The sequence below is a fragment of the Mastomys coucha genome, unplaced genomic scaffold, assembly GCF_008632895.1.
Source record: "Mastomys coucha isolate ucsf_1 unplaced genomic scaffold, UCSF_Mcou_1 pScaffold14, whole genome shotgun sequence".
Classification (NCBI taxonomy): Eukaryota; Metazoa; Chordata; class Mammalia; order Rodentia; family Muridae; genus Mastomys; species Mastomys coucha.
The window spans coordinates 87,852,968-87,876,982 of NW_022196896.1; the positions used below are offsets into that span (position 1 = coordinate 87,852,968).

Below are 24,015 nucleotides of genomic sequence, written 5' to 3' on the forward strand. Positions count from 1 at the left end.
CTGGATTTTTTACTATTTCCTGTGGAAGACACACCAGAACCTGTGAGCCCACTTCACTGCGAATAGAGACAGCATTAGCAGGCGAATAGAGACAACATTAGCAGTGTAGTTAAAAGCTGGAGATAGTCCCTGAAGGTACATACTTTGTGATCCTGCCTCCAACCTTGCCTCAGGAGATTGCTCTTTGGTTTGGTTTTATGACAAAAACAAACAAACAAAAAAAAACAAAAAAAAAAAACAAAAAAAAAAAACCAAAAAAACCAAAAAAACAAAAACCCGATTCTGTCTTTGGTTTACCTAAATCACTGTTAGATTTGCAAACTGAATCAGACTGTCTACTGTGTATTTTCTCCAAGTTGACTCAGTTTACATGACCCTCTTTGTGGCCACTGACATTGAATAAGGTGCTTGCCTGGAACATCATCAACGTCTGTTAAATGTATAAATGAGTGTAAATAGATCAGAACTCCCAAATTCATAATTGAAGAGCAAACCATCACAAGCAAGCCAAGCTCAATTTAAGTTGACATAGGAGCAACTCTGGTAGGAAATGGAGGCTCCCCCTGGGACCTTATTGGATGCACTACATTGCTATAAAACTGCCAGGATCCACTAGAGGTGTAGACAGGAGGACCTGTGCTCTTTGTACCATAACCAGCTCCATGACCTGCTCAGTTTTGAGCACCAGTCTGGTTCATTTCTGAATCTTTCAGTGCTGAAAACCCATGACTCGAGGGAAAAGTTCTAAATTGAACCACACCCCGCAGGCAAAGTGCTATTCTTTCTGCACCAGGTAAGGGGGAACTTATTTTATTTTCCAGCTCAAAGGAGCTGTTTACTTCAGAATTAAGGATGCAGATGTTACTGTTTGACCAGAAAAATCTCCCCATACCTTGTGTTCAAGGATAGGAACCTGCGAAATCATGACTCAAGGGTCAAATGCACAAAGGGAGTCCCCCTTCAAAAGGAAAACGTAAACTTTTACACCCTATCATATTTGGACTTTGGGTGTGATCTTTGGTGGAACTCTTGGCACCTGCACAGTGGCCTTAAAGTTCCCTCAGCTTAGCTAGCTCTCTTGTGGCACCAGAAGTAGCCCCAAGAGCTTGGCCTTCAGTCAGTCCCACCTCTCAATACCTTAATTCTATGGTTGTTTTGGAAGGCGTGGCAAAAAGCACCTGCTCCGGAGCTTTCCATGAACCTTGTTCCAACTCTCATTTTAAGGGAGTTGCTCGGCCAGCTTCCTATCTATTCCAAGTGTGCTTTATGAGATCCGGTTTCAATTCCCCTGTGGTAGCTCCTAGATCCCATTACAATTCCCGGAGCTCCTTGGACGTGTGAGGGAGAGAGAGAACCAAGTGCGGGCAACAGGCTACCCAAGGTCTAGTTACTCGGTGCAACCCCGGGCCCGATGCAACGCCACGGAGCGCTCTGTGGCCCGCGAGCGCCGCGGCCCCTTTAAGAGCCGGGCCCAGGCTGGCCCGCGGGCCGAGGGAGCCCATTGCGCCGCGCGCGTCGGAGGAGTTGGGAGCCGGCGCAAAAGTTTCCTCCCAACTCTGGCCTCGCGCGCCGCCGCCGCCGCCCACTCCAGCCCGGGGCCTGGGGCCGGCCCTGCCACGGTCGCCAGGGCCACCGCCAGAGGCAGGGCTGGGCTGGGCCGGGCCGCACCCGCAGTTTCACTTTGGCGCGTGGAACCTCCGCCTGCGCCCGGCAGACCCTCCGCTTCCCCCGGTCTCCGCGCCCGCGTTCCCGCCCTCGGCCTCCCGTGGGGCTGCAGGGGAGCGGCCGTGGGTCCGGGCCCCGGAGGTACGCGCGGGACGGCGTGGTGTCCGCCCCACGTCCCCCGACGGAGGGGCTGTGCCCGGGGGCCAGGCACCTGTTCGGCCCAGCCCAGCTCGAGAGCCCAGGGCCAGGATGAAAGTGACAGTGTGCTTCGGGAGGACCAGCATCGTGGTGCCCTGCAAGGACGGCCAGCTGCGGGTCCGCGAGCTTACCCAGCAGGCGCTGCAGCGGTACCTGAAGACCCGGGACCAGGTGAGGGGCGCCGCAGGGGCGGGCATGGGGCGCGACTGCCGCGGGGCACACTTTGGAAGTGTCCTAGGCCACGCACCTGCCCGGCGCCCTGGACCAGGTGGCGCTTTTTATGGGGCTCAGATCACCCCCAGCGGCTGGAGAGAGCTGCCTGCAGCTATAACTTTTGCAGGCTGCTAATTTAAGGGACCCAATGAGCCCTGTCTTGCTAGTCAGAGTCTTGAGAAGAAATGGCGGCATCCCACTCACTTGAGGGGGTCCTTACACCTCCGCCATCTGAGGCCTACTCCCAAGTCCACACACTCAGCCTGTTCTGTAAGACAGTCCCAGATGTTTGAGTAGCAGGGCTCCGGAACGTACTGGCAGGGGGACACTGTGATGTTGCCTGTGCTGCTCACCTGAAGTGTGGTTTCTGACCCTCTAAGTCCCGCCCTAAGGAGGCTCCTTGGAGTTGGAGCATTGATTGGCTCAAGAAACACCTCCAAAGTTATAGCTATTGGCGCTTTTAGAGTTCTCCCCTTGATGGGAGGTCTCCCAGTGACCTGGGCAGGAGGAGCTCCAGTGGGGATGCTGCTCTTAGACCAGCTAGCTCACTGGGGTGTTTTCAGTCTGAATGCCACAGTTTCTATGAGTCATAGCTAATAAGCATCATATTGGGTTCTGGGTTACTCCCAAAACAAGGATGACCCACAAGTTAGGAATAAGTAAAAGTCAAAAGCTAGCACACAAATGGCAGGACTCCAGCACTCTTGTCAGGTGTCTGGGTGACTTGTGAAGAGTTCTGTTTTCTTCTATGCAACCTCTAAATGAACTCTCTGAAAAGCACCTTTAAAATTGTTTCAGCTCGTACATGGCCTGTTTTGTATAAGCCACAAACTCTCATTTTAGTAGACAACAGTTCTTTTAATATTTGTTTGCATAATACTTGTTGTAAACTATAGTCAACAAGTTAGTCCAATCTTGAGATGAAAAACTGTAATTTTACTGACATATATGTTATCCAAAGTATAGAAATCACTTTTCTTTTTCCGAGTACATAGTTTACAAAGATGGAGGGTACACATATACTGCTGTGCATATGTGGAGGTCAGAAAACTACTTGCCCAGGTTGGTGCCATGTGGATCAAGATCAACATAGGTCTTCAGGCTTGGGGGCAAGAACCATTACCCACTGAGCCGTTTTGCCACCCCCAAGTATTTAGTTTAGAGATTTAAGGAATACCTGTACTTTCAATACTTCACCTAAGAATTAGTGTATAGAAGAAAGACTTTTGATAGGTACATGTATATTTTACTTTGAACAGTCAAGAATTGGAGGTTAGAGAGATGGACCAGCAATTGAGAGTACATATGTTCATGTAGAGGACCAGCACCCACATCTGGTAAATCCAAATCTAAAAGGATCCAGTCTGAAAGCACCTGCACTCATGTGTGCATATTTGTGTGCACACACCCCACACTTAAAAAAAAGGGAATGGGAAGAGGGTAGAGGGAAAGTCTTAAAGAATTACACATCCTCCCTAGATTGTATTCTTCACAACAGAATTGAAGTAGGGGGAAAGATTTAAAGATTTATTTATTTATTTATTTATTTATTTATTTATTTATTTATTTTATGTGTATGAGTACACTGTAGCTGTACAGATGGTTCTGAGTCACCATGTGGTTGCTGGGATTTGAACTCAGGACCTTTGGAAGAGCCATCAGTGCTCTTAACTGCTGAGTCATCTCACTAGCCCAGGGGGAAAGATTTTAGATTTTAGATGCATATAAATCGAGGTAGGAATCTAACGCAATGAAGGTTTTGTTTAGTTTTTTTTTTTTTTTTTTGCTATTGCTACATTGATGTACTGTTTATTTCATATGATTCAGTTAAAATTGGGATTTGACTAAGTAAACAGTTACCTTTGAAATCATATTTCACTGACTTATGAAAATTGATTAAGCTTAGCAGTAACAATATAATCTACACAAATTATTAAAGTAGATTTCATGGAAGAATTGTTTACTGAGATGATAAATTTATCTTTTAACTCATTAGCAATAAAGTATGTCCTCAAATCTTGTACATTGAGAAATTTAGCATAAGTATAGAAATATATTGTACAGAGGTAATCTAAAAGCATATAAATAATCTTTAAAAAATAACCACTGATCTTTAATGGATTGTAGTTAGACCTTAAAAGGTGTTAAAAAGCCATTGCTACTCTGAACTGGAAGCATAATTTATATCATAGAACTAAATGTAATTACCTCGATCAGGTTACTGTTATTTCGGGATATTACATTTTTCTGTGTTTGCATTTATATATTAGTAAACGTGACATTTAAAGGTCACCCAAAGCTTATGAAATCTCTCTCTCATTTTTGAGTTTTAAAATTTCAATTTATGTGGAAAATGATGTTTTCTTTTTCTCTAAATATTCTTCTCTTCTTTCATTTTAAGGAATATTATAAGAATAAGGCTTAACTAATAATTAGTGGTTGGAGTGTAACTTGAAATGTCAAGAAACACTCTGAAAAGTTTTATGCATTTATCCATTGAATTAAAAAAATAGTGGAGGAAGAGCAGTAATGTTAAAATACAGTCTGTATAACAATTTGTGATGAATTCACTTTCTATAAGCCAGGAAGAGAGATTTAAAGAGCTCATTTTTTTTTTTTCTGGCTAGCATCTCTTAAGCCCTGCTCCCAATAATAATGACAGCTAATATGTAGCATGCTTACTCCATGCACTCTGGCAGTAGCTTTCCATATGTTTTGTGACTTCTCTCCTCAACTTCAAGGACTAGACACCCCTATGTTACCAATAGACACAAATGGTATAGAGATTGAACTGAGAGAGATTACTAGTGAACTGTGGAATTGCGCTTGAACTGAGGGGCAATATTTCTTGGTTCTTACTCTCAACCGTTAGCCACATAGCCTCCTATTTTGCCATGTACTCATCTTTTCCAGTTTGTTTTTATAAGAAGTTTTTTGTTAGCTGATTTAACAACACATTAAGAAATTTTATTTTTCTTATAGAGCAGATAGAACCCCGGGGGTTTCATGCATGTTAATGGAGTGCTCTACCACTGAGCCACACCCCTAGCTTCAACACAGTGGTCACATTCCCCTTCATTGATTCTTTTATGGACCAAGTGCACACTTTATAGAACAAGTGCACCTTCTATCTATGAAGCAAACCTTATGAAAGCATCTATGAAAGATGTTCCCCAGCCTAATGACAAACAAAAAAATGGGCAAGAACTTTTATAGGTCCAGCTGGAGGGAGATGCGATGGAAGAGAAACCTGGTGGGAACATGAATGTTTCTTCCAGAGTTCTGAATAATCTAGACTGGAGAAAGGCTTCAAGACAGGATGGAAATTGTAGTTTCCAAGGGCCGAAGGGTGAGTGAAGCCCAGGGAGGCCCATCTAAGATGTTGTACCCAGCATTGCAGAAGGGACACCAAAGCTAGCTGGAATTTGTGGTATGTTGGAACCAGCTGAGTCAACATAAGATAAGGCCAGAAGTAGGTGAGATGCTGAAAGAACAGGGGGAGCTTTGGGGAAGGCTCGAATTATGCTCTGAACTCAGGAGCGTTGGGTTTCCTGTTTCTACTGGGTGACTCCCACTCTGAAGGTGAAATTAATGGAGGGGATAGAATTATGGGATGGCTTATCTATGGATCCTGGTACTATATCAGTGTCTTGGGCAGTAAATCCAATTTAGTGAAGTAGTTGGTAGAGGTGATTGTCTCCTTAAGCAGTCAAGGTGTGGATCAGTGAGTAATTAGTTAAATTTATCATCAAAATTACATATCACAGGTGAATAGATAATTGAACTGTAACCTGTAGGGCTGTCAACCCTGGCTGAATATCACTTCTGATTTCTACATTTAGCATTTCAAACAAGATAGATATCTGAATTCCCTTTGCCAAAATTTTAATCAATTGAGTGTGGTGTGGATTTTGGGCATAGGTATTATGAAGCGCACCCCAATGCCTAGACTGATCTATCACTAATCTCTTGGAACTGGTGAACTTAAGACTCTGTGGTGTAGATGTCTATAGATAACCTTTAATTATAACAAGGCAACTTTCCTTCTGTTTACACCCAGAATAAGTTCTTCTCCCAGGAGATGCTCATTATTAAGGTGAACATATACGCATGTACTTGGTGAGTTGGATGAATTGAAATGAATACAACACCATAGAACAAGGACAAAGAGTGGTATGTGGTGAGGAGTTGAATTAAATAGTCATTTGGATAGTGGGCATGATGGGATTTTTTTTTTTAAGCTGATGTATATATCTGGCTGTATATATGAGTAACCTTTGTAAGTCAAGGTAACTTTAGTAGGCTTTTCAAAATGAATTTTCTTTTTCTGTATTTAGACATCTTGAATAATTTGTTCTCTAAGTTAACATTTTCCCAGAGCTAGAAAGTTAGATAAGACTAATTTCATCCTCTGATTAATTGTGGCATCAGGATCTAAGTGAATTTATACAATCGTGAGATCTGCAGTAACATTGTGTGACCAGCCTAGAGGAATAGCTAGAACTCTTTAATTTCTGAACTTTTCTGCCTTTGATGCCTTTTTGTCTGAATTGATCTTATGGTTCTTGGATACACAGATTAGTCTCAGCCTGAATTTGTAAAGCATTTCCTAATGTGCAGAGTCTGATTTACTTGTGGTTTCTAACTTCTGTTCAGCTCTCAACTTCTCTGATGTGTGGCTATGTGATATTCTTTACACCTCATCACCAGCAAGGCACATACATGCTCTCACTTAGTTTGGGTCCCACCATTGGGCTGGCAGTGTATTGCAAAAGGGGCCTTGGGGGCCCTCTATGAAGTTCCTCTTGGGGTTATATTTTCTTATTGTGTCAGAATTTTGAGATTTCATGTGCAGTTAGATTTCTGTCTTCTCTTAGAGCAAAGCAATAGGGGTTCTGACAATACTGGGCTTTGCTTTCCCTCCAGGCAGCCACCAGTTAGCCATCAGCCACCCCTGTTCTCTTTAGAAGGAATTACTAATGCTGCAGGTTCCATGACCACCTAGCCAATTGGAAGGCTCAGTTTATATTATCATGCTTAGATATTTGTTTTTATTTTTGTTTATTTAAAAACTTTGCACTATATTTTAATTTAGTGTATACCTATACATGTATTTGCATGTGTGTTTATATGCATGGGTGCTCATGTACCACAGTGTGTGTGGAAGTCAGAAGACCACATCCAGGAATTGGTTCTCTCTTTCTATTATGTAGACACCAGGTATTGAACTGAGGGAGTTAGTTGTACCTCTGTCTCGTGAGGCAACTCACTGTCCCTGTTTTTATTTTCTTATGGGTCATTTAACACATCGCTACCATTTGCCTGAGCCACTGGCAGGCATGTGGGTTTTGCCTATGGGCCTTCTCTTCCTTAACTGTCTTTCTCCCTCATCTTCTTCTATCCCCCATGTCCCTCTGTATCTTTTTTTCTCTCTGTCTCCTCTCTGCTCTATTTCTCTCACTCACAGTGCATGTGCACACACATACAACCCTTGTGTGCTTACTCCAGACACTTTCCCAAACAGCTTGTTAGTTAGGCTCTGGCCCACCACTTAACTTCATTAGTACTCATCTAATCACTACGGTGTGTGTCTGAATGTGTGTGTGTGTGTGTGTGTGTGTGTGTGTGTGTGTGTGTGTGTGAGTGTGTGAGTGTGTGAGTGTTTGTGTGTGTGTGTGTGTGAGAGAGAGAGAGGAAGAGAGAGAGAGAAAGAGAGAGAGAGAGAGAGAGAGAGAGAGAGAGAGAGAGAGAGAGAGAGAAAGAGAGAGAGAAAAACTGAGCTACAACCCCAGTTTGAAGCATCCAGTGCTGAACTCAGAAAGCTTAAATTAATCAGTGAAATATTCATTCCCAGGTTTTCCCCCTATGAGGAACTTGGGCAAATGGTAATGTCATATTTTTATAAGACTGTTTTCCAAAGGAATTGATAGTTAATGTCTCAGAAATCTGTTGGTAATCAGAGCTTCAGGTTTCCCTTGAGAAAAGTCTAAAGCAGGGTGGTCCAATAAAAATTTTGGGGGTTGTGGATGTCATATATTTGTGTCTAATGGGGTTTTTCTAGGGCCATATGACTGTAAAATATTTGCATTGTAGCTAGTGGAACCAAGAAACAGGATTTTAATTTTTGATCAGCATTCAATGGCCTCATGTGGCGTAACCAAGCAGACAGCTAAGGTTCCATGTTCCTCTGACGTTATCCCTGTGCTTTATATATATATTTTAAATTTTAAACTCTCTCTCTCTCTTTCTCTCCTCTCTCTCTCTCTCTCTCTCTCTCTCTCTCTCTGTGTGTGTGTGTGTGTGTTTGTGTGTGTGTGTGTGTTTGTGTGTGTTTGTGTGTGTGTGTGTGTATGTATCTGTATGTGTGTTTCATCAGGATCCATCCACTTTATCTTTTGAGACAAGACTTCTTATTGGACTTTGAGCCTTGCTGATCAGGCTGGGCTGCTGACCAATGAGCTTCCCTTTCTGCTGACATTACAAGCATACATCTCCACAGATAACTTTAATATGTGGGTGCTGGGGATAACACTCATGTTCTCCTGCTTGTATTTCAAGCACTTTACCAGCCCAGCTATTACTGCAGCTTATTTTTTGTATGTTTGCCATGTCACTGCTATACTCTTCACTCTTAAGCTAAGGTGGTCATTTATAATTTTATCAGGTTGTGCCATTGTTTCACTGATGGCTTCCAAGTCTCTCAGACAGCCTATAGGGTGCTATGTGACCTGGAGGTCAACACGGAAGAAATGCACTAGCACAGCAGGTGTGAGATTGCTATTCTCAGAAGGCTTGTGTCCAAACCTAAGCCCTTAGATTTGTGGAGGGGTCCCAACTGTTCAGTACAGAAATGGCGTACTGGATAAGATTATGTAAAACATACAGCTTGCGCAGAATGCCTAGTCTTTGTTTTTTAAGTGGGGTATGTGTGCTGGAATTTTCATATATGTTAAGCAGAGGGTGCCTTTATGTTCAGCTCAATAGAGCATTGAGAAGTGAATATCATTGCTAGGCAGCACTTCATCCATGTGTGGTAGGAACTCATTACTGAAGCCACATCATCTGCATTGGAGGAGCTTTGCAGCTTGCCCCTAGGCTCCTTCTGACTTCTTACTTTTTCTTTTGCTAATTTTTCCCTGTGTTCCTCACTGATAAATCACCACAAGCATGTACATGACAACATGTGGAGTCCAACTCCTCTTTGTGAATCATGGAACCTGGCTATGATGTGGACTCTGACATACGCTCTTATACTTCTTCATCAGCATCCTCTATCCTCCATCCAGCTCTTACTCTGCCCCAGCTTCTCTGATCTTTTTGCATATTGTCAAGCTTTCTAGTCAGATTCCACCTCAGGCGCTGCTTTCTCTGAAGTATTTTCTCCTGCTTATGTATCTGACTACTTTCATATTCTTTCTAGTTTACATGTCTCCTGAAGGCCTTCTTGACTATCCCATTCATAATTATAACCCACCCAACCTCTCCCTTTCCCTCTCCCTCTCTCTCTCCCTCTCTCTCTCCCTTTTCCTCCCTCGCCCCCCCCCCCACTTTCTCTTTGGGTCTACACAAAAAACCTCATCCCTTTCTATTATTCTATTTATCAAATGTATTATCCACTTGCAATGGAATATACAGTTTAATAAATAGAAACCTTTGTCGATTTCATTCATTGCTGGCCCTCCTATCTCATAGAAGAATGCCAGGTACATAGCAAGCTGTTTATAAATTCCATTTGATTTATAGTTTTATCATGCATCCATTATTATCCATTGCAGTTACCTCCTCCTTTATTGCCAATGCCCAAATACTCCAAAACATAACTTGATAGAGTAAGAATTTGGACATAAGACATAATAAAGTGTTGGTATGATTGTTTTCTAGGTCTTCGATATTTAGGATTATGTCTTCATTCATGTACTTAATTGCTTTGGCTAAGTAGACTGACTAGCTGGCAGCATCACCTCCCTGGCTACATATGTCTTAGGCCTTGGTTCTTGCTACCCACTGAGTTTCTTGTGTTTTTCTATGTAGTTCTTCTCAAGACCTGATTTTTTTCTTACAAGTTTCTTTATGATCTATACAGCAAAATGGCAATTGAAGGCTACAAAGAAAACAATAGGCAGAAGCATTAGGGTATTCATAAAGCTTCAATAGGCATATTCTTACTTCTATACTCTATTAGTTAAAGCAAATCATAGGTCCAACTCAAATCAAGAGAGAGAATTGCATCAGGAGCTATATACTAGCATACATGCTTCATTTAACTGTTGCCACACCCTATGATGATGGAGATGTGAGCATCAAGAGATGTGAGGATCAGTTAGTCTTCTTGCCTTTCTAAAATTTGCAGCCAGATTTATCTGCTAAGAAACAATATGCTTGAATGCTCATCAGAAGAGAAGATATTGAAGCTGCTTGGAGCAACTATGAAGAGGCAGCAAAGTGGTTGAGGAGGTTACGAAAAGTTGAGGGAAGGCCATGAAAGAAGTTTATTGCAAAAACTAACTTGGGCCAGGTTCTGAAAAACCTTGGGGACTGCCCTGAGGGATTTTAATGCTTTCAGTTCTCTTCTATGTTAGAAATTTACACATATTTTACTCAGTCTATTCAGTCTAAACTATTTGTTTGAGTTGAAAGTATGGAACTATGGTGCTTCAGTTTGGCAGTGGACTTGTTACAATATAGAGTCACCTGGGAAGAGTTAGTCTCAATGAAGGATTATGTAGCTCAGTTTAGTCCTTGGGCATATCTGTGGGGAATTATCTTGATTAAGTTAATCAAAGTGGGAAGAACTATTCTTACTGGGGAGGTGGGCACCATTTTCTGGAAGGCATCCTAGATTGTAGAGTAATAGAGAAAGTGAGCTGAGTACAGGCATGCATGTATTAATTCATTGCTCTCTGCACTTGATCTTGGATGTAAGTAATGTGATTAGCTGCTTCATGTTCATCCATCTTGTCTTCCCCCAATGATGGTGTAGAACTTGAAATTGGGACCTGATTAAGCCCTTTATCCCTTAAGTTGTTTTGTTAGGGTATGTTTTATCTCAGCAACAGGAAATGAAACAGAAACAGGGACTCTCAGATAATTAAATAATGAATTAAATATCTATGTTAAGAGTGTATCACGTGGTTTGTTACATGGGTTTTCACACTGTCCCTAGCCAAGCTATTCTCTGGTGGCTAAAACTCAGGTAACTTTTAGTTCTTATTGATGATGCATACCCACCTTTTTACATGCTGCTGCCCACAAAGCTTGTTCTTAGTCTCATTTATGTCATCACTTTACCTGATCACAAATATATACTTCTAGTTCTGAGGTTATTTTAGACCTAAGATACCCGTGCCTCTAGACTTTGATGAGTGTGCCACATTCAGTAGAAATCCATCCTCGTCTCTAGGAATCTGCCTGCCGCCCTTCTGCCTTATCCTGTTGTTCTACACATGGGTCCACGCTTTACCTGCTTGTACTCTTCAGAAACTTCGAAATCCTTCATTTCAGGATGAATTAAGCTCCTTCATCCTATATCATATGTTAATTGATTGCCTTGCTCCTTTATAGTATGCCTCTTGGTTTTGCTTTCTCTCTACCCCATTTCACATTTCTTCTGTGGTTAATAACAACAGACCATTAACCATCCCATTTCTAGTAGCTCCTAACCCCTCTAATCATTCTCTGCCAAGGACTCTATTATATAAAGTTAATGACCTCAGCAGCTCTGTTAGCAGTATTTAATGGTTCTCTACTTTTTCAGTAAAAACCCCCAATAAATACTGACCATTCTGGATGGTAGAGCATACCTCCAGCCTCTTCTTTTCTGGGGCCCCCTCCTGCTGGTTTCCCTTTTGTTGTCAGATGCCTGAGTTTCCAGAACTTCCCATATTTATGATTTAATTTAGTAGAAATGCCAGAATCAGAGCAAGTTATGTCACCAAGTATTCTCCTCCTGGGTGAAAGGTTGTGGGTGCTGGGTCACACAATCCCTACCCACTGCTGCTTTGATTTTCAGAGGTCCCCACAGAGCCTCCACCTGGTGCCAAGAGATGAACACTGTCTAGAAACACTCTGGAGGCTTGAGGCTTGGCCTTGTTGTAGCAGACCTCACTTCTGCTGGGGAAACTGGCCATGGGTACTGGGCGTGAGGGATGTCCTATATGGCTGTGGTTGGGTAGCTAGGCAGCTGGGAAGCATGCTTGCAGTCATTTTGATATGTTTTTGCTTTCTTGTGGGCTAGACAAGAACAGGGAGTGTGTCTTGTTTATTTTTCTATCCCTACATTTAGCACAGTATCTGATACACAGAATGGATACTAAAAAAATGCTTATGGAATTATACCAACCCTTTACATTTCTTTCTTTTATAAAAGTGGGGGTGACCTTGTCGTCAGCACAGTGTTATAAGTTTGAAATTGTTATGTGGTAGCATTTTTTTCTGAAGTCAAAATGCAACTTTTCTCTTGATTATCTTCAAATGCCTCATCATATCCGCATTTGCTGTAGGCAGTCGTTTAGTGGACCATTATATCTGCTGCACTGATTGTCTTAAATAACAGCTTCACATTCTGACAGGTTGACTCACTTCTCTGAGTTTTGAGACTGAGTGCTCTGATTTCCAGTGAAGCAACATCATAATGATTTTTTCTTCACAAACACAGGTGCAATGCAATCTCATATTTGAGCAATGTTTGATTTTCAGCATTGTATCCATTAATTTCATGTTGATTTTTTGGAATGATGCTGAATTTCATCAGTTTTGATGGCTTATCTTTAACAGGAATGATATCCTTGTCTTGGGGGTTGCTAAAATTAGGTCTGTCTCCTGTTGCTGGGCTCTGCCAGCTTTCTGATTGCAGGACTCTCACTTTGTATTATGCTATGATGCAATTGCAGGGTATCAAGAGACAGGCTGGTTAGAAAGGTTTTACTCTCAATTTGGTCCCTATCAGATTCAGTGCCAAGCATTGTTCAGATAAGAAAAGCCAATAAAGCCAATGTTGCTCCCTTTCTTTTCTTCTTCTAGGTGAGGGTATTAAACTCCCATGGTGGTCTGGGACCAAGTTAGTGTGGAAGCAGTTGTCAGAAGGGTGCCTTCAGGTCTTGGCTTATCTCACAGAGAGAAGAGAGGAGCCATGCTCAGAGCTGCCTTATCGCTTGGCTTGGAGTAGAATGAGAGGTTGTGGGGAATTCAAGTCATAGATTTCTGATGCTTATATTGGTATGACACATATATTGTCATTGTTCTTTCATAGAAGTATGAACCCTAGAAATGATGACCTCTAAACAATAATGGGAGCTGGCCTGCTTCTGTTGAGGACTGGAGAGCTATGGGGTCCCTACCTTTAGAATGAAGGGAAATAACTGTCATCTCTTAAGCCTGTGTCATATAAAAGCTTTGTATTCATGAGGCCTCTGTTGGGTCTCCATGTAGGAGATGCTCAGTGACAGTCATCTATAGCAACCCAAAAGTCAGTTTGGTGGGTTAGGAGAAGTCAAGAGAGAAAACAACTTTGGGCCACATAAAAATATTTTGTCCTGGAGATATATGTTGATTCAAGCCCTGGAAAGTTAATGGAAAGAAAGGCCAAAGCCGGGTGTGTAACTAGAGTGCTCTATATGATTTAGGGGCTGGAGTGGTGGTAGGCAGAGGGAACTTGGGTCTGGGAAAAGGAAGTAGGGAGCTGAGCATTTTTTGTTCTGGGAGCATAAGGACTTCGAGGGATGATCAAACACTTAGACGGGAACAAAATGGGAAGAGCATACGGGGCAGCCTCCATGTCCCAGGGGACTGGTGTTTGTTTTCCTTTTTGGGATGGGGTGTCACTGAAGCCCAGCCTGGCTTTGAAGTCATGACAACCTTCCTGCTTCAGCCTCCTGGGTGCTGAGAGTACAGCTGTGTTACCTCCTGAAGAGGTGGGAATTTTTTGTTTGTTTTGGAGAAGTAGGAAAGAGGACGTTTTCTTGGTGCTTGTCTGATGGAGTAGAGAGCACCAGGTAGCACACAGCCACCAGTCCTTTGTTGTGACCAGGAACATTCCCAAAGAGTAATCAACCCTTCTGGGCTGGGTGGTGAGCTCTTTGACTTCCTTCTCTGTACTGATAGCTCTGGACTTGAGGAAGGAGCCGACACTGTGAGGGGAGATAGGTGAAGAGGAGGGGGAAGGCTGGCTGAGGTCTGGCCATGGGAGTGGAGCTGAGTAGGAGTGACAGGTGAGCAGATGAGAATTGATGCTCAGAAGGGAATGTGAAGTTCCCTGCATGTGGTCAGGGCAGAATGGGTGGACATGGAGAGGAAGCAGTCTGAACTTCGCACACTCAGGATCCAAAGACTTTCAGTGTGTGCACCTGTGCTGTAACTCCTGGGGCTGGAGGCACACAGATAAGAAAGATGTGGTTGGTGCCCTTAAGGAGCCCCCTGTACTGGGGGAAGGGGGAAGGTGAAGGGTTTATGAGAGCCAGGCTGAGCTTGTAAATCACAGGCTTATAAAAATGCCAGTCTTGTGGATTTTTGTTTAGTACTGTATCAGAACTTTGCTTCAAGGTTGAGATTTGAGTACAGATGTGGGAAAAAGCAAAGTGGTGTCCAGAAACAAACATTATTATCCTAAGTTATTGGGTATATAAACTGTTTTGGTGGCCTTCAGACTTTAGCCTCAGTGACTGGAAAGCCTGGGCTCCCCCCTTCTCCTGTCTTATCAGCAGCTCAGGGTCTAGACAGCCTGGGCCCTTGTCCTCTGACTTTTCCCTGGGGTCAGCTATTGAAGAGAATACAGCAAGAGAACAGAGGTCAGGATTCTCCTTCCCTGCCAGGTCACTGGGGAGGAGCCTGTCATTTTCTTAAAGGCCATAGTTCATGTCAGGCCACTAACTTACAGCTTGTCCCCTGTGTTTCATCTGTGTTCCTGGATGTCTTTGGGTCTTAGACAATGGAAAGGGCTCACCACTGTTCCGCACCCTATCGCTTGATAATTTCTGTTTACAAAGGCAAACCTTTGTAAATTATTTCTTTGTTAAACTTCTAAGTGCCTAGTTTGAGAAAATCATCTGTTTTCTGCCAGAATTTGGACAGAGGATCACAGTAAGAAATAATGCTTTCCTTCAAGACTCAGTATTCACATCTACACCCACATGAGACAAAAGAATAAGTTCCCTTACTATAAATGATATTGTTTGGCTTTTATTCTGTTTTGTTTGTTTAGTTTTGTTTTACTTAGGAAGGTAGTAGGTACATATTAACATGATTCTACTGAGTATTAATTGGTTAGGACATGTAGTTTAAAAGCCAGTAGATTCTTGATGTTTGATGTTTAGGGACATTAAATGGATCATCAGGGCAGCTGATTAGAAGTTCCCACAACTTTAAGTTCCAATTGTTTATAGATTAAATTGTTATTCTGGAGTTAAAATTTTAAAATGACATATTGGAATTATTTTCTCCATGGATTTTAATGCCAGTCCTTTATATTTAGTGGAGATACCTGACCTCTGTGACATAGAAAGTGCTAGCACATGAACTATGAGCCATCTTAACCAGTATCCATGTGGCTGGAGAAACTCTTGGAGAAATTGAGTTCTCCTTGTCATCTCTGATTTTTTTTTTTTTTTTGTGACACAGTAATAGTATTGGTGACGTTCAGTGTTAGGTCTGCATTACTTTCCTGTGTAGAAGAGTAAAGGAAATGTGAGCTAGGACACACAGAAGGATACAGAAGGGCTCAGTGTGAGAATTAGCTAGTCGGGATAGATGGAGTGTCTGTGGCTGAGATAAGAGGGAAGAGGAGCAAGTGCTGCTGTGCTCCTCAGACTGCTGCTCCGAAACTTCTTTCGCCTCACAAAGAGTGTTTATGTGAACTATTTCAACTCATATAGAGAAATTAAGACAGAAATTAAAATTATACTTAATTGGTTTCAAATGACTCCATTATAAGATAATTTCTCTGTTTTTCTTTTTAAAAATATAAATAACTACTATCAGAATAAAAAAATACTCAGAAGTATGGCCTGAGGTAACATTTTTTTTTGTCATTGGTGTTTGGATTATTTTCATATCTGCCTTCTCACTCCATTCAGTACATTTCAGTTAAAATATATGAAGCTAGTCTGGCCTCACAGCTACATGTAACTGGGAAGGGAAAGTGCATTGTGACAACATCCTCACATAATTAGACTGGGGATTTTTGTAGTAATTGATACTTTGATTTCTCATTCTAAAAACAAATATATGCAAGTTTATACAAGCCAAGATTTTAGCTACAACTTTCTCAGAGTTTTTCTGTTCAAAGTTTATGAACTTCAGATGTCAAAATGAGGTTGCAAGCTCATCTAAAGGCTTCACTGGAAAGTCTCTGGCACTCATGAGAGCCCTTGGCAGGACTCATTCCTGCAGCTGCAGGGCTGAGGGCCCAGGCTGCTGATGGCTACAAGTTGGAGGCCAGCCTTAATTTCAGAGGCCATCTTCCTTTCCTGGAGGCCACCTGTGTTTTCCTGTCAGGCAGGCTTTCCCAGCCTGACGCTTTGCTTCATCTTTAGAACTATTTGTCTAGTAGGATGGAGTGTTAGCCAATGACAACCACAAAAATGTTAGTTGCAGTATGGGACTGGAAACTATAAGAGTGATATTTTCATATTCTATTACAATTCAGTGCTTTACATTATTCTTTGATTAGATCATCTCTCTATATGTGGATTGTTTCATCACCTATAATATTTGTACATATAATAGTTTTCTTTGTGGTATTCTCATATATCTATATAAGTATATACATGTGGTATTTTCACACATACTCACCTCATCATATGCACCCTTTTCCACACTTCCTCTTCACACTGTTGCCCCTGGTGGCCCTCATTTGGCTATCCCCCCTTCTAGTAAGATTTGCTCTTTTCTGTGTTTATCATCCTATTTCATATACAGAATTCATATTAGTCTTTTCTGGCAGGAGACTAGTGCTCATCAATTAATTTATTTGTTTACACTTGTGTTTATCATGGAATGGATTTTTTCTCCTCTGACTCTGAAGAAAGGCTCTGTTAGATACAGTTGTCTAAGTTGACAGTGCTGCTCTCTCAGGGCCTCAAGTATACATTTTACAGTCCTTTGGGCTTGTGGTGCTTGTGCAAAGGACATGGCTCTTCTGATGAGTTTACCTTTATTTGTCACATGGTGCATCTCTCCTGAAGCCTTCACTATTGTCCTTTTGTTCTGCAATCTTTGCACTGTAGCTATAATGTGATATAAAGAGGCTCATCTCTATCATGTGTGTGGCATCCTAATGGCCTCTGGGACCACATGTTCATCTTGTTCCCAGTACTTGGACCATTTTCTGTGACTATTTTGTTCAATGTGTGTTCTATGTGTTTAGCTTATGCTTTATCTCCTTTTCTGTGCTTATAACTCACAAGTTTTGTTTTTGAGAGTCATTCAAGAAGCTTGTGCATTCCACTTACACTGTATTATTTTTATTGCTGTATGTATGAATATCATAATTTGTCTGATTTCTTACAAGCCTTGGTGTTCTAACTTTCAATCCAGTATATTGGTGAAGTTCTTTTTATTTGGTATGCTCCTTATTTGTATCCTTATAAGGTATCCACTCATGATTTTTTTTCTAATTTTTGTAGTTATTCTTTTAAGTTCTCTGTAACTCCATCCATTCTTTATCATAATCATTTATTGTGGAATGGGTAAGTTTTGGAAAAACCATTTTGCTTTTATTATTTTCTTGAGTGTTTCTGCATTGGAATTTGTTCATTTGGGGCCAAGGTGCTGACTAAGAGTTTTGACTTCCTGTATTCTCTTAGTTGACACAGATGCTGGCAAGGTTGAAGTGCAGGGTCGAGGACTTGGATGCAGCCAGCTCAGTGTCCACACACATTCATGGCAGAAGGGATTTCCAGTATCACTAAGAAGAGAACTAACTACAGTAACAGCTAGAAGAATGATAACCTGCCATGGAAGTCAATAATGATCAATTAAAATAGATAATACCATATCTATAATAACAGCAGAGAAAAAAGTGATGACAATACTGAGCAAACTGAGAAGATATTAAGGAATAAGGACAGGAGTGGGAAAAAGGGAAGAAGGATACTAGAAAAGGAGACAATGGGGAAGGGGAGAAACAAGTGAGAGAGGGGAATAATAAAAGACAGAGTAGATACAACTAGAAGTAAATAGTGATTTCTATTGCTGCACAAGTCTGTTTACTAATATCTTGACTTTCATTAGCCTATACACCATGTTATTTAACAACTACGGAAATAGTAAGTCAGTTGTCCTGAAGGTGAGGATGGAAAGGTTTGTCATTAGCCAAAAACCCATGTAGGACAGACAGCAGAAAATAGGAATAAAATGTAGTTTTCTCACAATGGAAATATTATAAGTCTGTTCTTAGGCTTTCTTAATATTTGTGATAATCCTGAGGAGAGGGTGCATATCAGTCTCCTAATTAAGATTTCTTTGAAGCAACAATTACAATTATTTAGAAGATTGAAAATGTATGGTATAAATCTCAGCTGGTGTTTGAGGCATTCTGTGAAGAATATGATTAGACAAGAAGCAGGAAATTGGTCTCCATTGAATTATTTGATCAGAGGAGATGATTGGAATTTTACTAATGAAAATTTGCTACCAAAGTTAGGCACATCATTTTATTCTTTATAACTCTAACACGCTATTATTTACAATGACATACTAAACATATTAAAAATGCACCAAGAGGATTTAATTTTTTTCTCATCACCCATCCATTGAACCCTGAGATCTGAGTTTTAGCTTTGACAATGTCAGGGGCTTCCTCCTCCTTTGTGCACTCACAGTTTACATATTTGGGTCTTTTTGAAAAGAGAGATGCTAAAACTGTCTAACTGCCTCCAAGTATGTAGCTCATGTCTGCTATCTTTTTAAAAGAAACTAAGGGTTGTGATCACTTATCTTGTGACTGTGTAGATGTCTTACAACAACAGTGTATTTGTAGAGTATAAATGGTTACATAATACTGTATGTAAACCATCAACGTGAAGGTTGAAATTGCATGGTAAGATGTGTAATAATTGATTGAATGACAGACACACATGTGATTACTGTCTGGAGAGGTAACTGTGTCAGTCTATTAACCGAACATCTATAGCAGGGATGTATTCTTGCATGGTGCTTCCCGGCATTCCTGGTTCTGTTTTAGTAGGTAGTGTTAAGTTAGTATATGATTGTGTACATAAGTGTTTTTAAAGAGAAATTTTAGCCTTAATTCCTGTTTTCTTTAACATCAGGAGGTATGCAGTTTCGGATTTGGTTTTTAATTGTTCTGTGTAGTTATAATGAAGGCCAGTTATGTCAGCTGGAGTGGTGAGGGTAAGTGAAATGAAAGACTTGCCATTTGTATAAATAGAGGCTTTCTATGAGAACACGTCTGTACTTCGCCCATTGCTTTGGTAGCATCAAGGGTTAAACATCAAGATGGCACCAAATACAGCCCTCTTCCTCAGTATTTTGTAAGTTGACTTCTGTTAGGAATTAAGATATTGGTTTGACACAGGAAAAGGAAGTTCTTGGTCGCCTCCTCCTGTAGAAATTAAGCTGGTTTCCCCCTTGGCAAGTCCAGTGGATGAAATAAAGATCAGCAAGCCAAGAAAAGCTGCAGAAGTAGCAGGGAGGGGCAGAAAGAAGCCATCTTCTTTTCCAAAGCAAGTCTTACGCAGGAAAATGCTGTAATTTTTAGCCCAAGATTTTAACACGTACCTGTTTGTAAAAATCATCAGTATTTGTGTGGATTATTATTAATAAGTCACCCAATTTGGATGGAAATACTTTATATGAATTGTACAATTTTGTAAGCAAGTAAATAAGTAACTCCATATGGAGTGCAGTTCTTCTAGTCCAGGCATTTTATAATACTTCATACGTTTATATTATATGTAAATATGGATTATCATTGGGATGTTAAATAAACTACTGTAAAGTAAAAAAAAAAAAAAAAAAAAAGATATTGGTTTGAGATTTTTAAAGTGTATATTGTGGTATATAATGTTTCTATATGGAATCTAGCATGATATAATAGTATTGCTGGAGACTTGTCTAGTGGGCCAAATATTGAGATCTTTTCTTAGAAGAAAAAATGTAAAAAGAGATGAGATCTTATAGATGAAATCTGTAGTGGCATGAAGTGTGCAAAAGACAGTGAGCTCAATTTAGTGAGCAAGCAAACATGTTGTCCTCTGGGGCCTATCTTGCTGCAGCTGGCATAGGCAAAGGTTAAAGGATTTTGCTATATTTATGAGGGAGGGACCTTAACGTCTCTAATGGAGGTGGTCTGTACCTCACCTTCAAAGGTTGATGCCATTTTAGGATTGATTGAATACTTTGCTTTGAGCTTCCTACTATCTTGTCAGTTTGTCATGACTTATCACGATTATGTGAGGATGGACTGAGGGGCTCAATCTCGGAAAGACAGTTGAGAACATTGCGATTTGGGGACCTCTCAAGGATATTGGGAATCTTGATTGGCTGGGCAGGAAGAGCAACTAGGAAAATGTTATCTAAGAAAAGGCTTTCAGATACATCACAGGGTCCCACAGAAAAGATATGGTCAATACGGGAAAGCCGACTACCAAATAAATAAGGTGGCAGACTGAACTTTCTAAAACCTGCTGGTATTAGTTCTGGCTTCTGTAAGTACTGTTCCTGTGATTTAGGCTGCATGTATGACAGAAGAGCCACCAACACTCATTGCTTCAGCTGGCATAGGCAAAGGACAGAAGTCAGGTAGACCTATAAGGATTCTGGAGAGAGCATTGGGCTCTGTCCTTGGAACCTGAGGTGTGTCACTTTAGCTCCTCCATGAATATGAACTAGCTCCAGAGGTGTAGACAAGGTCCTTGGACTCTCAAGACCTAGGCATAGACACGCTTACTCCAAAGGTTCCTCCCCAGCCATAAATACGTTTTATATTGCCTGATTTATTACTTTCAAGTCTTCATTCTAAGTGCTAACTTCCACAAGCTGCCAAGGAGTAGCTTTTCAAGGGTCTATTATGATGAAGTATGATAGATGGATAATTCATTTATAATTAACTGTGTGTGTCTCCATACAAATAACACTGAGCACCAAGCTTCTCATCAAAGCTTTTCTCCCTTACATAGGCTTACACACTTAGAACTTTGTTTGCAGCTTTTATTGATTTGGAAAATAAAGTTTGTATTATCTCAATCTCACCAAAAGTTTATTTTATCACCAAGAGGAAAATGCTTTGCTTTGTGTAGTGGTTTGCTTTCACTCCATCACAGTGGTTTAAATAGTGGTTTAAATAGCAGAATGTATGCCTAAATGAATGCTGTGTACAACTGGATGAGCAAATAACTAGAGATATACTTTAATTCACAGCAAGTTATTATGAGCTGTGAAACATGACCTAAATGAAGGGTTAGGATACTACTGTCCTATGGATATTAGTCCTGTCCTATATTAGCTGTGTCTGTGGTTGTGTGCATCTATGTAGGTGTGACTGACAGGGTCAATCACAGTGAAATGCTGTAGGGAAAAAAGTTAGGCTGACTCATAACTCTCTTTTATTCCCATCAAAGAGGAAATATCCTGAGATCAGGCTTTGAGTTACTTCATGAGGCCAGATAATAATAATGCCTCCTAATTAGAAAAGGAGGAAGTGAAACGTGTGCTCAGGAATGATAATGGTCCATTATACAGAGAACAAAGTGCTTTGTTAGTTTTCTGGCCAGAAAGAAAGCACCGATCTCTAAGATGATGACCTTCTGAGAGCTGGGAGTTGAGTGAGAAGCTTCAAGGAGGAAGAGCAACATGCTTGATGCAAGATGCAAGAATGGGCATAGTGTATGTGGGTAGGGGTGGGGTGAAGGAAGAGGAAGGAACCGTGGAGAAAGGCTTCTCAGACTACAGGAAGCCCTCATCTCCAGGAGCAGTGTCCCAGGTGCTTTCAGATTTTAACCCAGAAAGAGAGTGAGTTGGTGGTTCTTGTGAGGAGTCTCTCTGTCACTGTAAAGCGATGCTGCTGTTTGACACTGCATCAAAGTCCAGTTAAGTGATAATTAGATGCTGATCAATTATAAACATTCGTATAAGCACAGTATGTATATATTCTCCTTCCCCCTTACAGTTTGTTAGTTGTTCTGCTTTCTGAAGAGATGGGCTGCACATGAAGATGCTGCAGAGATCCTTTTACATTTTAATAACTAAAATGCTTAGTTATCTATTCTTTCACACAGTTGGTATTCATCAGTTGGCAAATGTGTCAGAAATCCTGGAGCTACAATAAAGATGGTAGTTGCTGCCCTCTTGCAGGAAGTCATAATTTGATGGTACACATCACTTATAAAGGATCTTGTCTAGGAATGGCCTTGGAAATGAGCTCTCACTGTGGGATTTCCGAAGACCCTCCTTTGCTTCATTAAATTACTGGCTCAGAAGAGTCACAGAAAGCAAATGTCAACATGGATGACCAAGGACATTCTAAGGAGGCTGGCTAGTGGCTGTGCTATTCCAGTCAGTTTGTGCCTCCATTTCCAGCCCATGGCATCCTGTTTCAAATAGGATGTTGTAATGAGAGGTTAAGGACACTGTAAAATAAGCCTGATCTCTACTCCACAGGGTCTCCATCCTTCCTCTTCTATACTGGTTTTCACTCATGATATATTTACTACTGGAATGACTTTTCTGTGGCTGAGATAACCATGGGGATAATGATAGCAGTGGTGGATTGATAGGACCTAACCTCTACAGAGCATACTGAACTCTAGACGGTTTGTATGCATGATCTCATCTGATGCCTTCTGACAGGGCAGAGGGGTGCCGTCATTCTCTCCTCCCAGACTGATGATGTCATTGAGACTTGGGGAGGTTAGATGACTCTCCCATGTCTGTCTGTAGTAGAGGAAAAGATGGTCGCTTATCTGATCTTTTTTTCTGTGTGTGTGGATGTGTCGACAACCTCTGTCCTTGTCACCTGCCAGCTGATACAGGCTTTAGTTTATGGTAAATACTTGCTAAGTAGAAGCTTCTACCCTGAAGGGCCCTCAGGGTCCCTGCTTTCTCCTTGTCCTGTTGGCATGCTGTCAGTTCCTCCCCAACCCTTGGGTACTGAGGCATGACCGTGCAGGTCACAGTTTGTCCTTCAGCCTCTCTCTGCCTTTTACTTTATCGTCTCTGGCTCTTTGTTTTTGCAGCTCAGCACTCTACTCAGTTTCTGCCCTTGGGCATCAGTGTCTTCATGACATTCCTGCCACTGTGGCTGATTCCTAGGCCTTTGCTGCTCAGTGCAGCTCTTCCCAAGCGAGGGTTAGTTCCTCTCTTTATTCCTTTAGAGTCTCTTGTAAAGTTATCTGCTGTTGCAATGTCAACTCCAAAGGGTTAGCCAACTGGGCATTGACATTATTTAAATTCCTTATTCATTTAGTAGCAGAGAGTCTTTCTGGGTAGGCATGTGGGCTACAAGACTGCATTACCTTGTTCTCAGGGTTGTTTGGCTGTTGTATAAAGCGTGGCATCAGAAAAGTGCACTATTGTACCAGTGACTGTTGACTACAAGCAAAAATAGCTTATTATTCTTCCAAATCTTTATTTCCATTTATATGCTGTCTTTTCCTAAAAGAATAATGATGAAGTTCTCTAGGAAGCTGAGCTAGCGAGTACTTTATATTTTACTAATACTATTTACTTGAACATTTATATTTTGTTTTTAAATTCAGTGCTCTTAAAAGAATACCAAAAGAAAAACTGAACCTTCTACTATCATATGGAAAAAAGATTCATAAGAGAATAAGGATCTCAGTTTTAGATTCTAGCCCTGTGTGGATAATACTTTGTTATAGACAAATAGCTAAATGCAACGCTCCTGACAGGCTCTGATAGTGCCTGACTAATACAGAAGTGGATGCTCACAGCCATCCATTGGACTGAGCACAGGGTCCCCAATGA

General features: G+C 41.2%; 1 protein-coding gene across 3 annotated transcripts in view; it reads left to right on the top strand.

The window, feature by feature from the left end:
- The first annotated feature begins 1,415 nt into the window (after window positions 1–1,415).
- The window catches only part of Pard3b (par-3 family cell polarity regulator beta), a 997,480-nt gene continuing 974,880 nt past the window's right edge, over window positions 1,416–24,015 (top strand). Inside the window, exon 1 of one of the 3 annotated variants that reach the window (XM_031367697.1) lies at window positions 1,416–2,034. In XM_031367697.1, coding sequence (XP_031223557.1) covers window positions 1,915–2,034 — 120 coding nt within the window. In that variant the 5' untranslated portion in view covers window positions 1,416–1,914. The remainder of the gene's footprint in view (window positions 2,035–24,015) is intronic. The other 2 variants (XM_031367695.1, XM_031367696.1) reach the window with 2 other exon arrangements.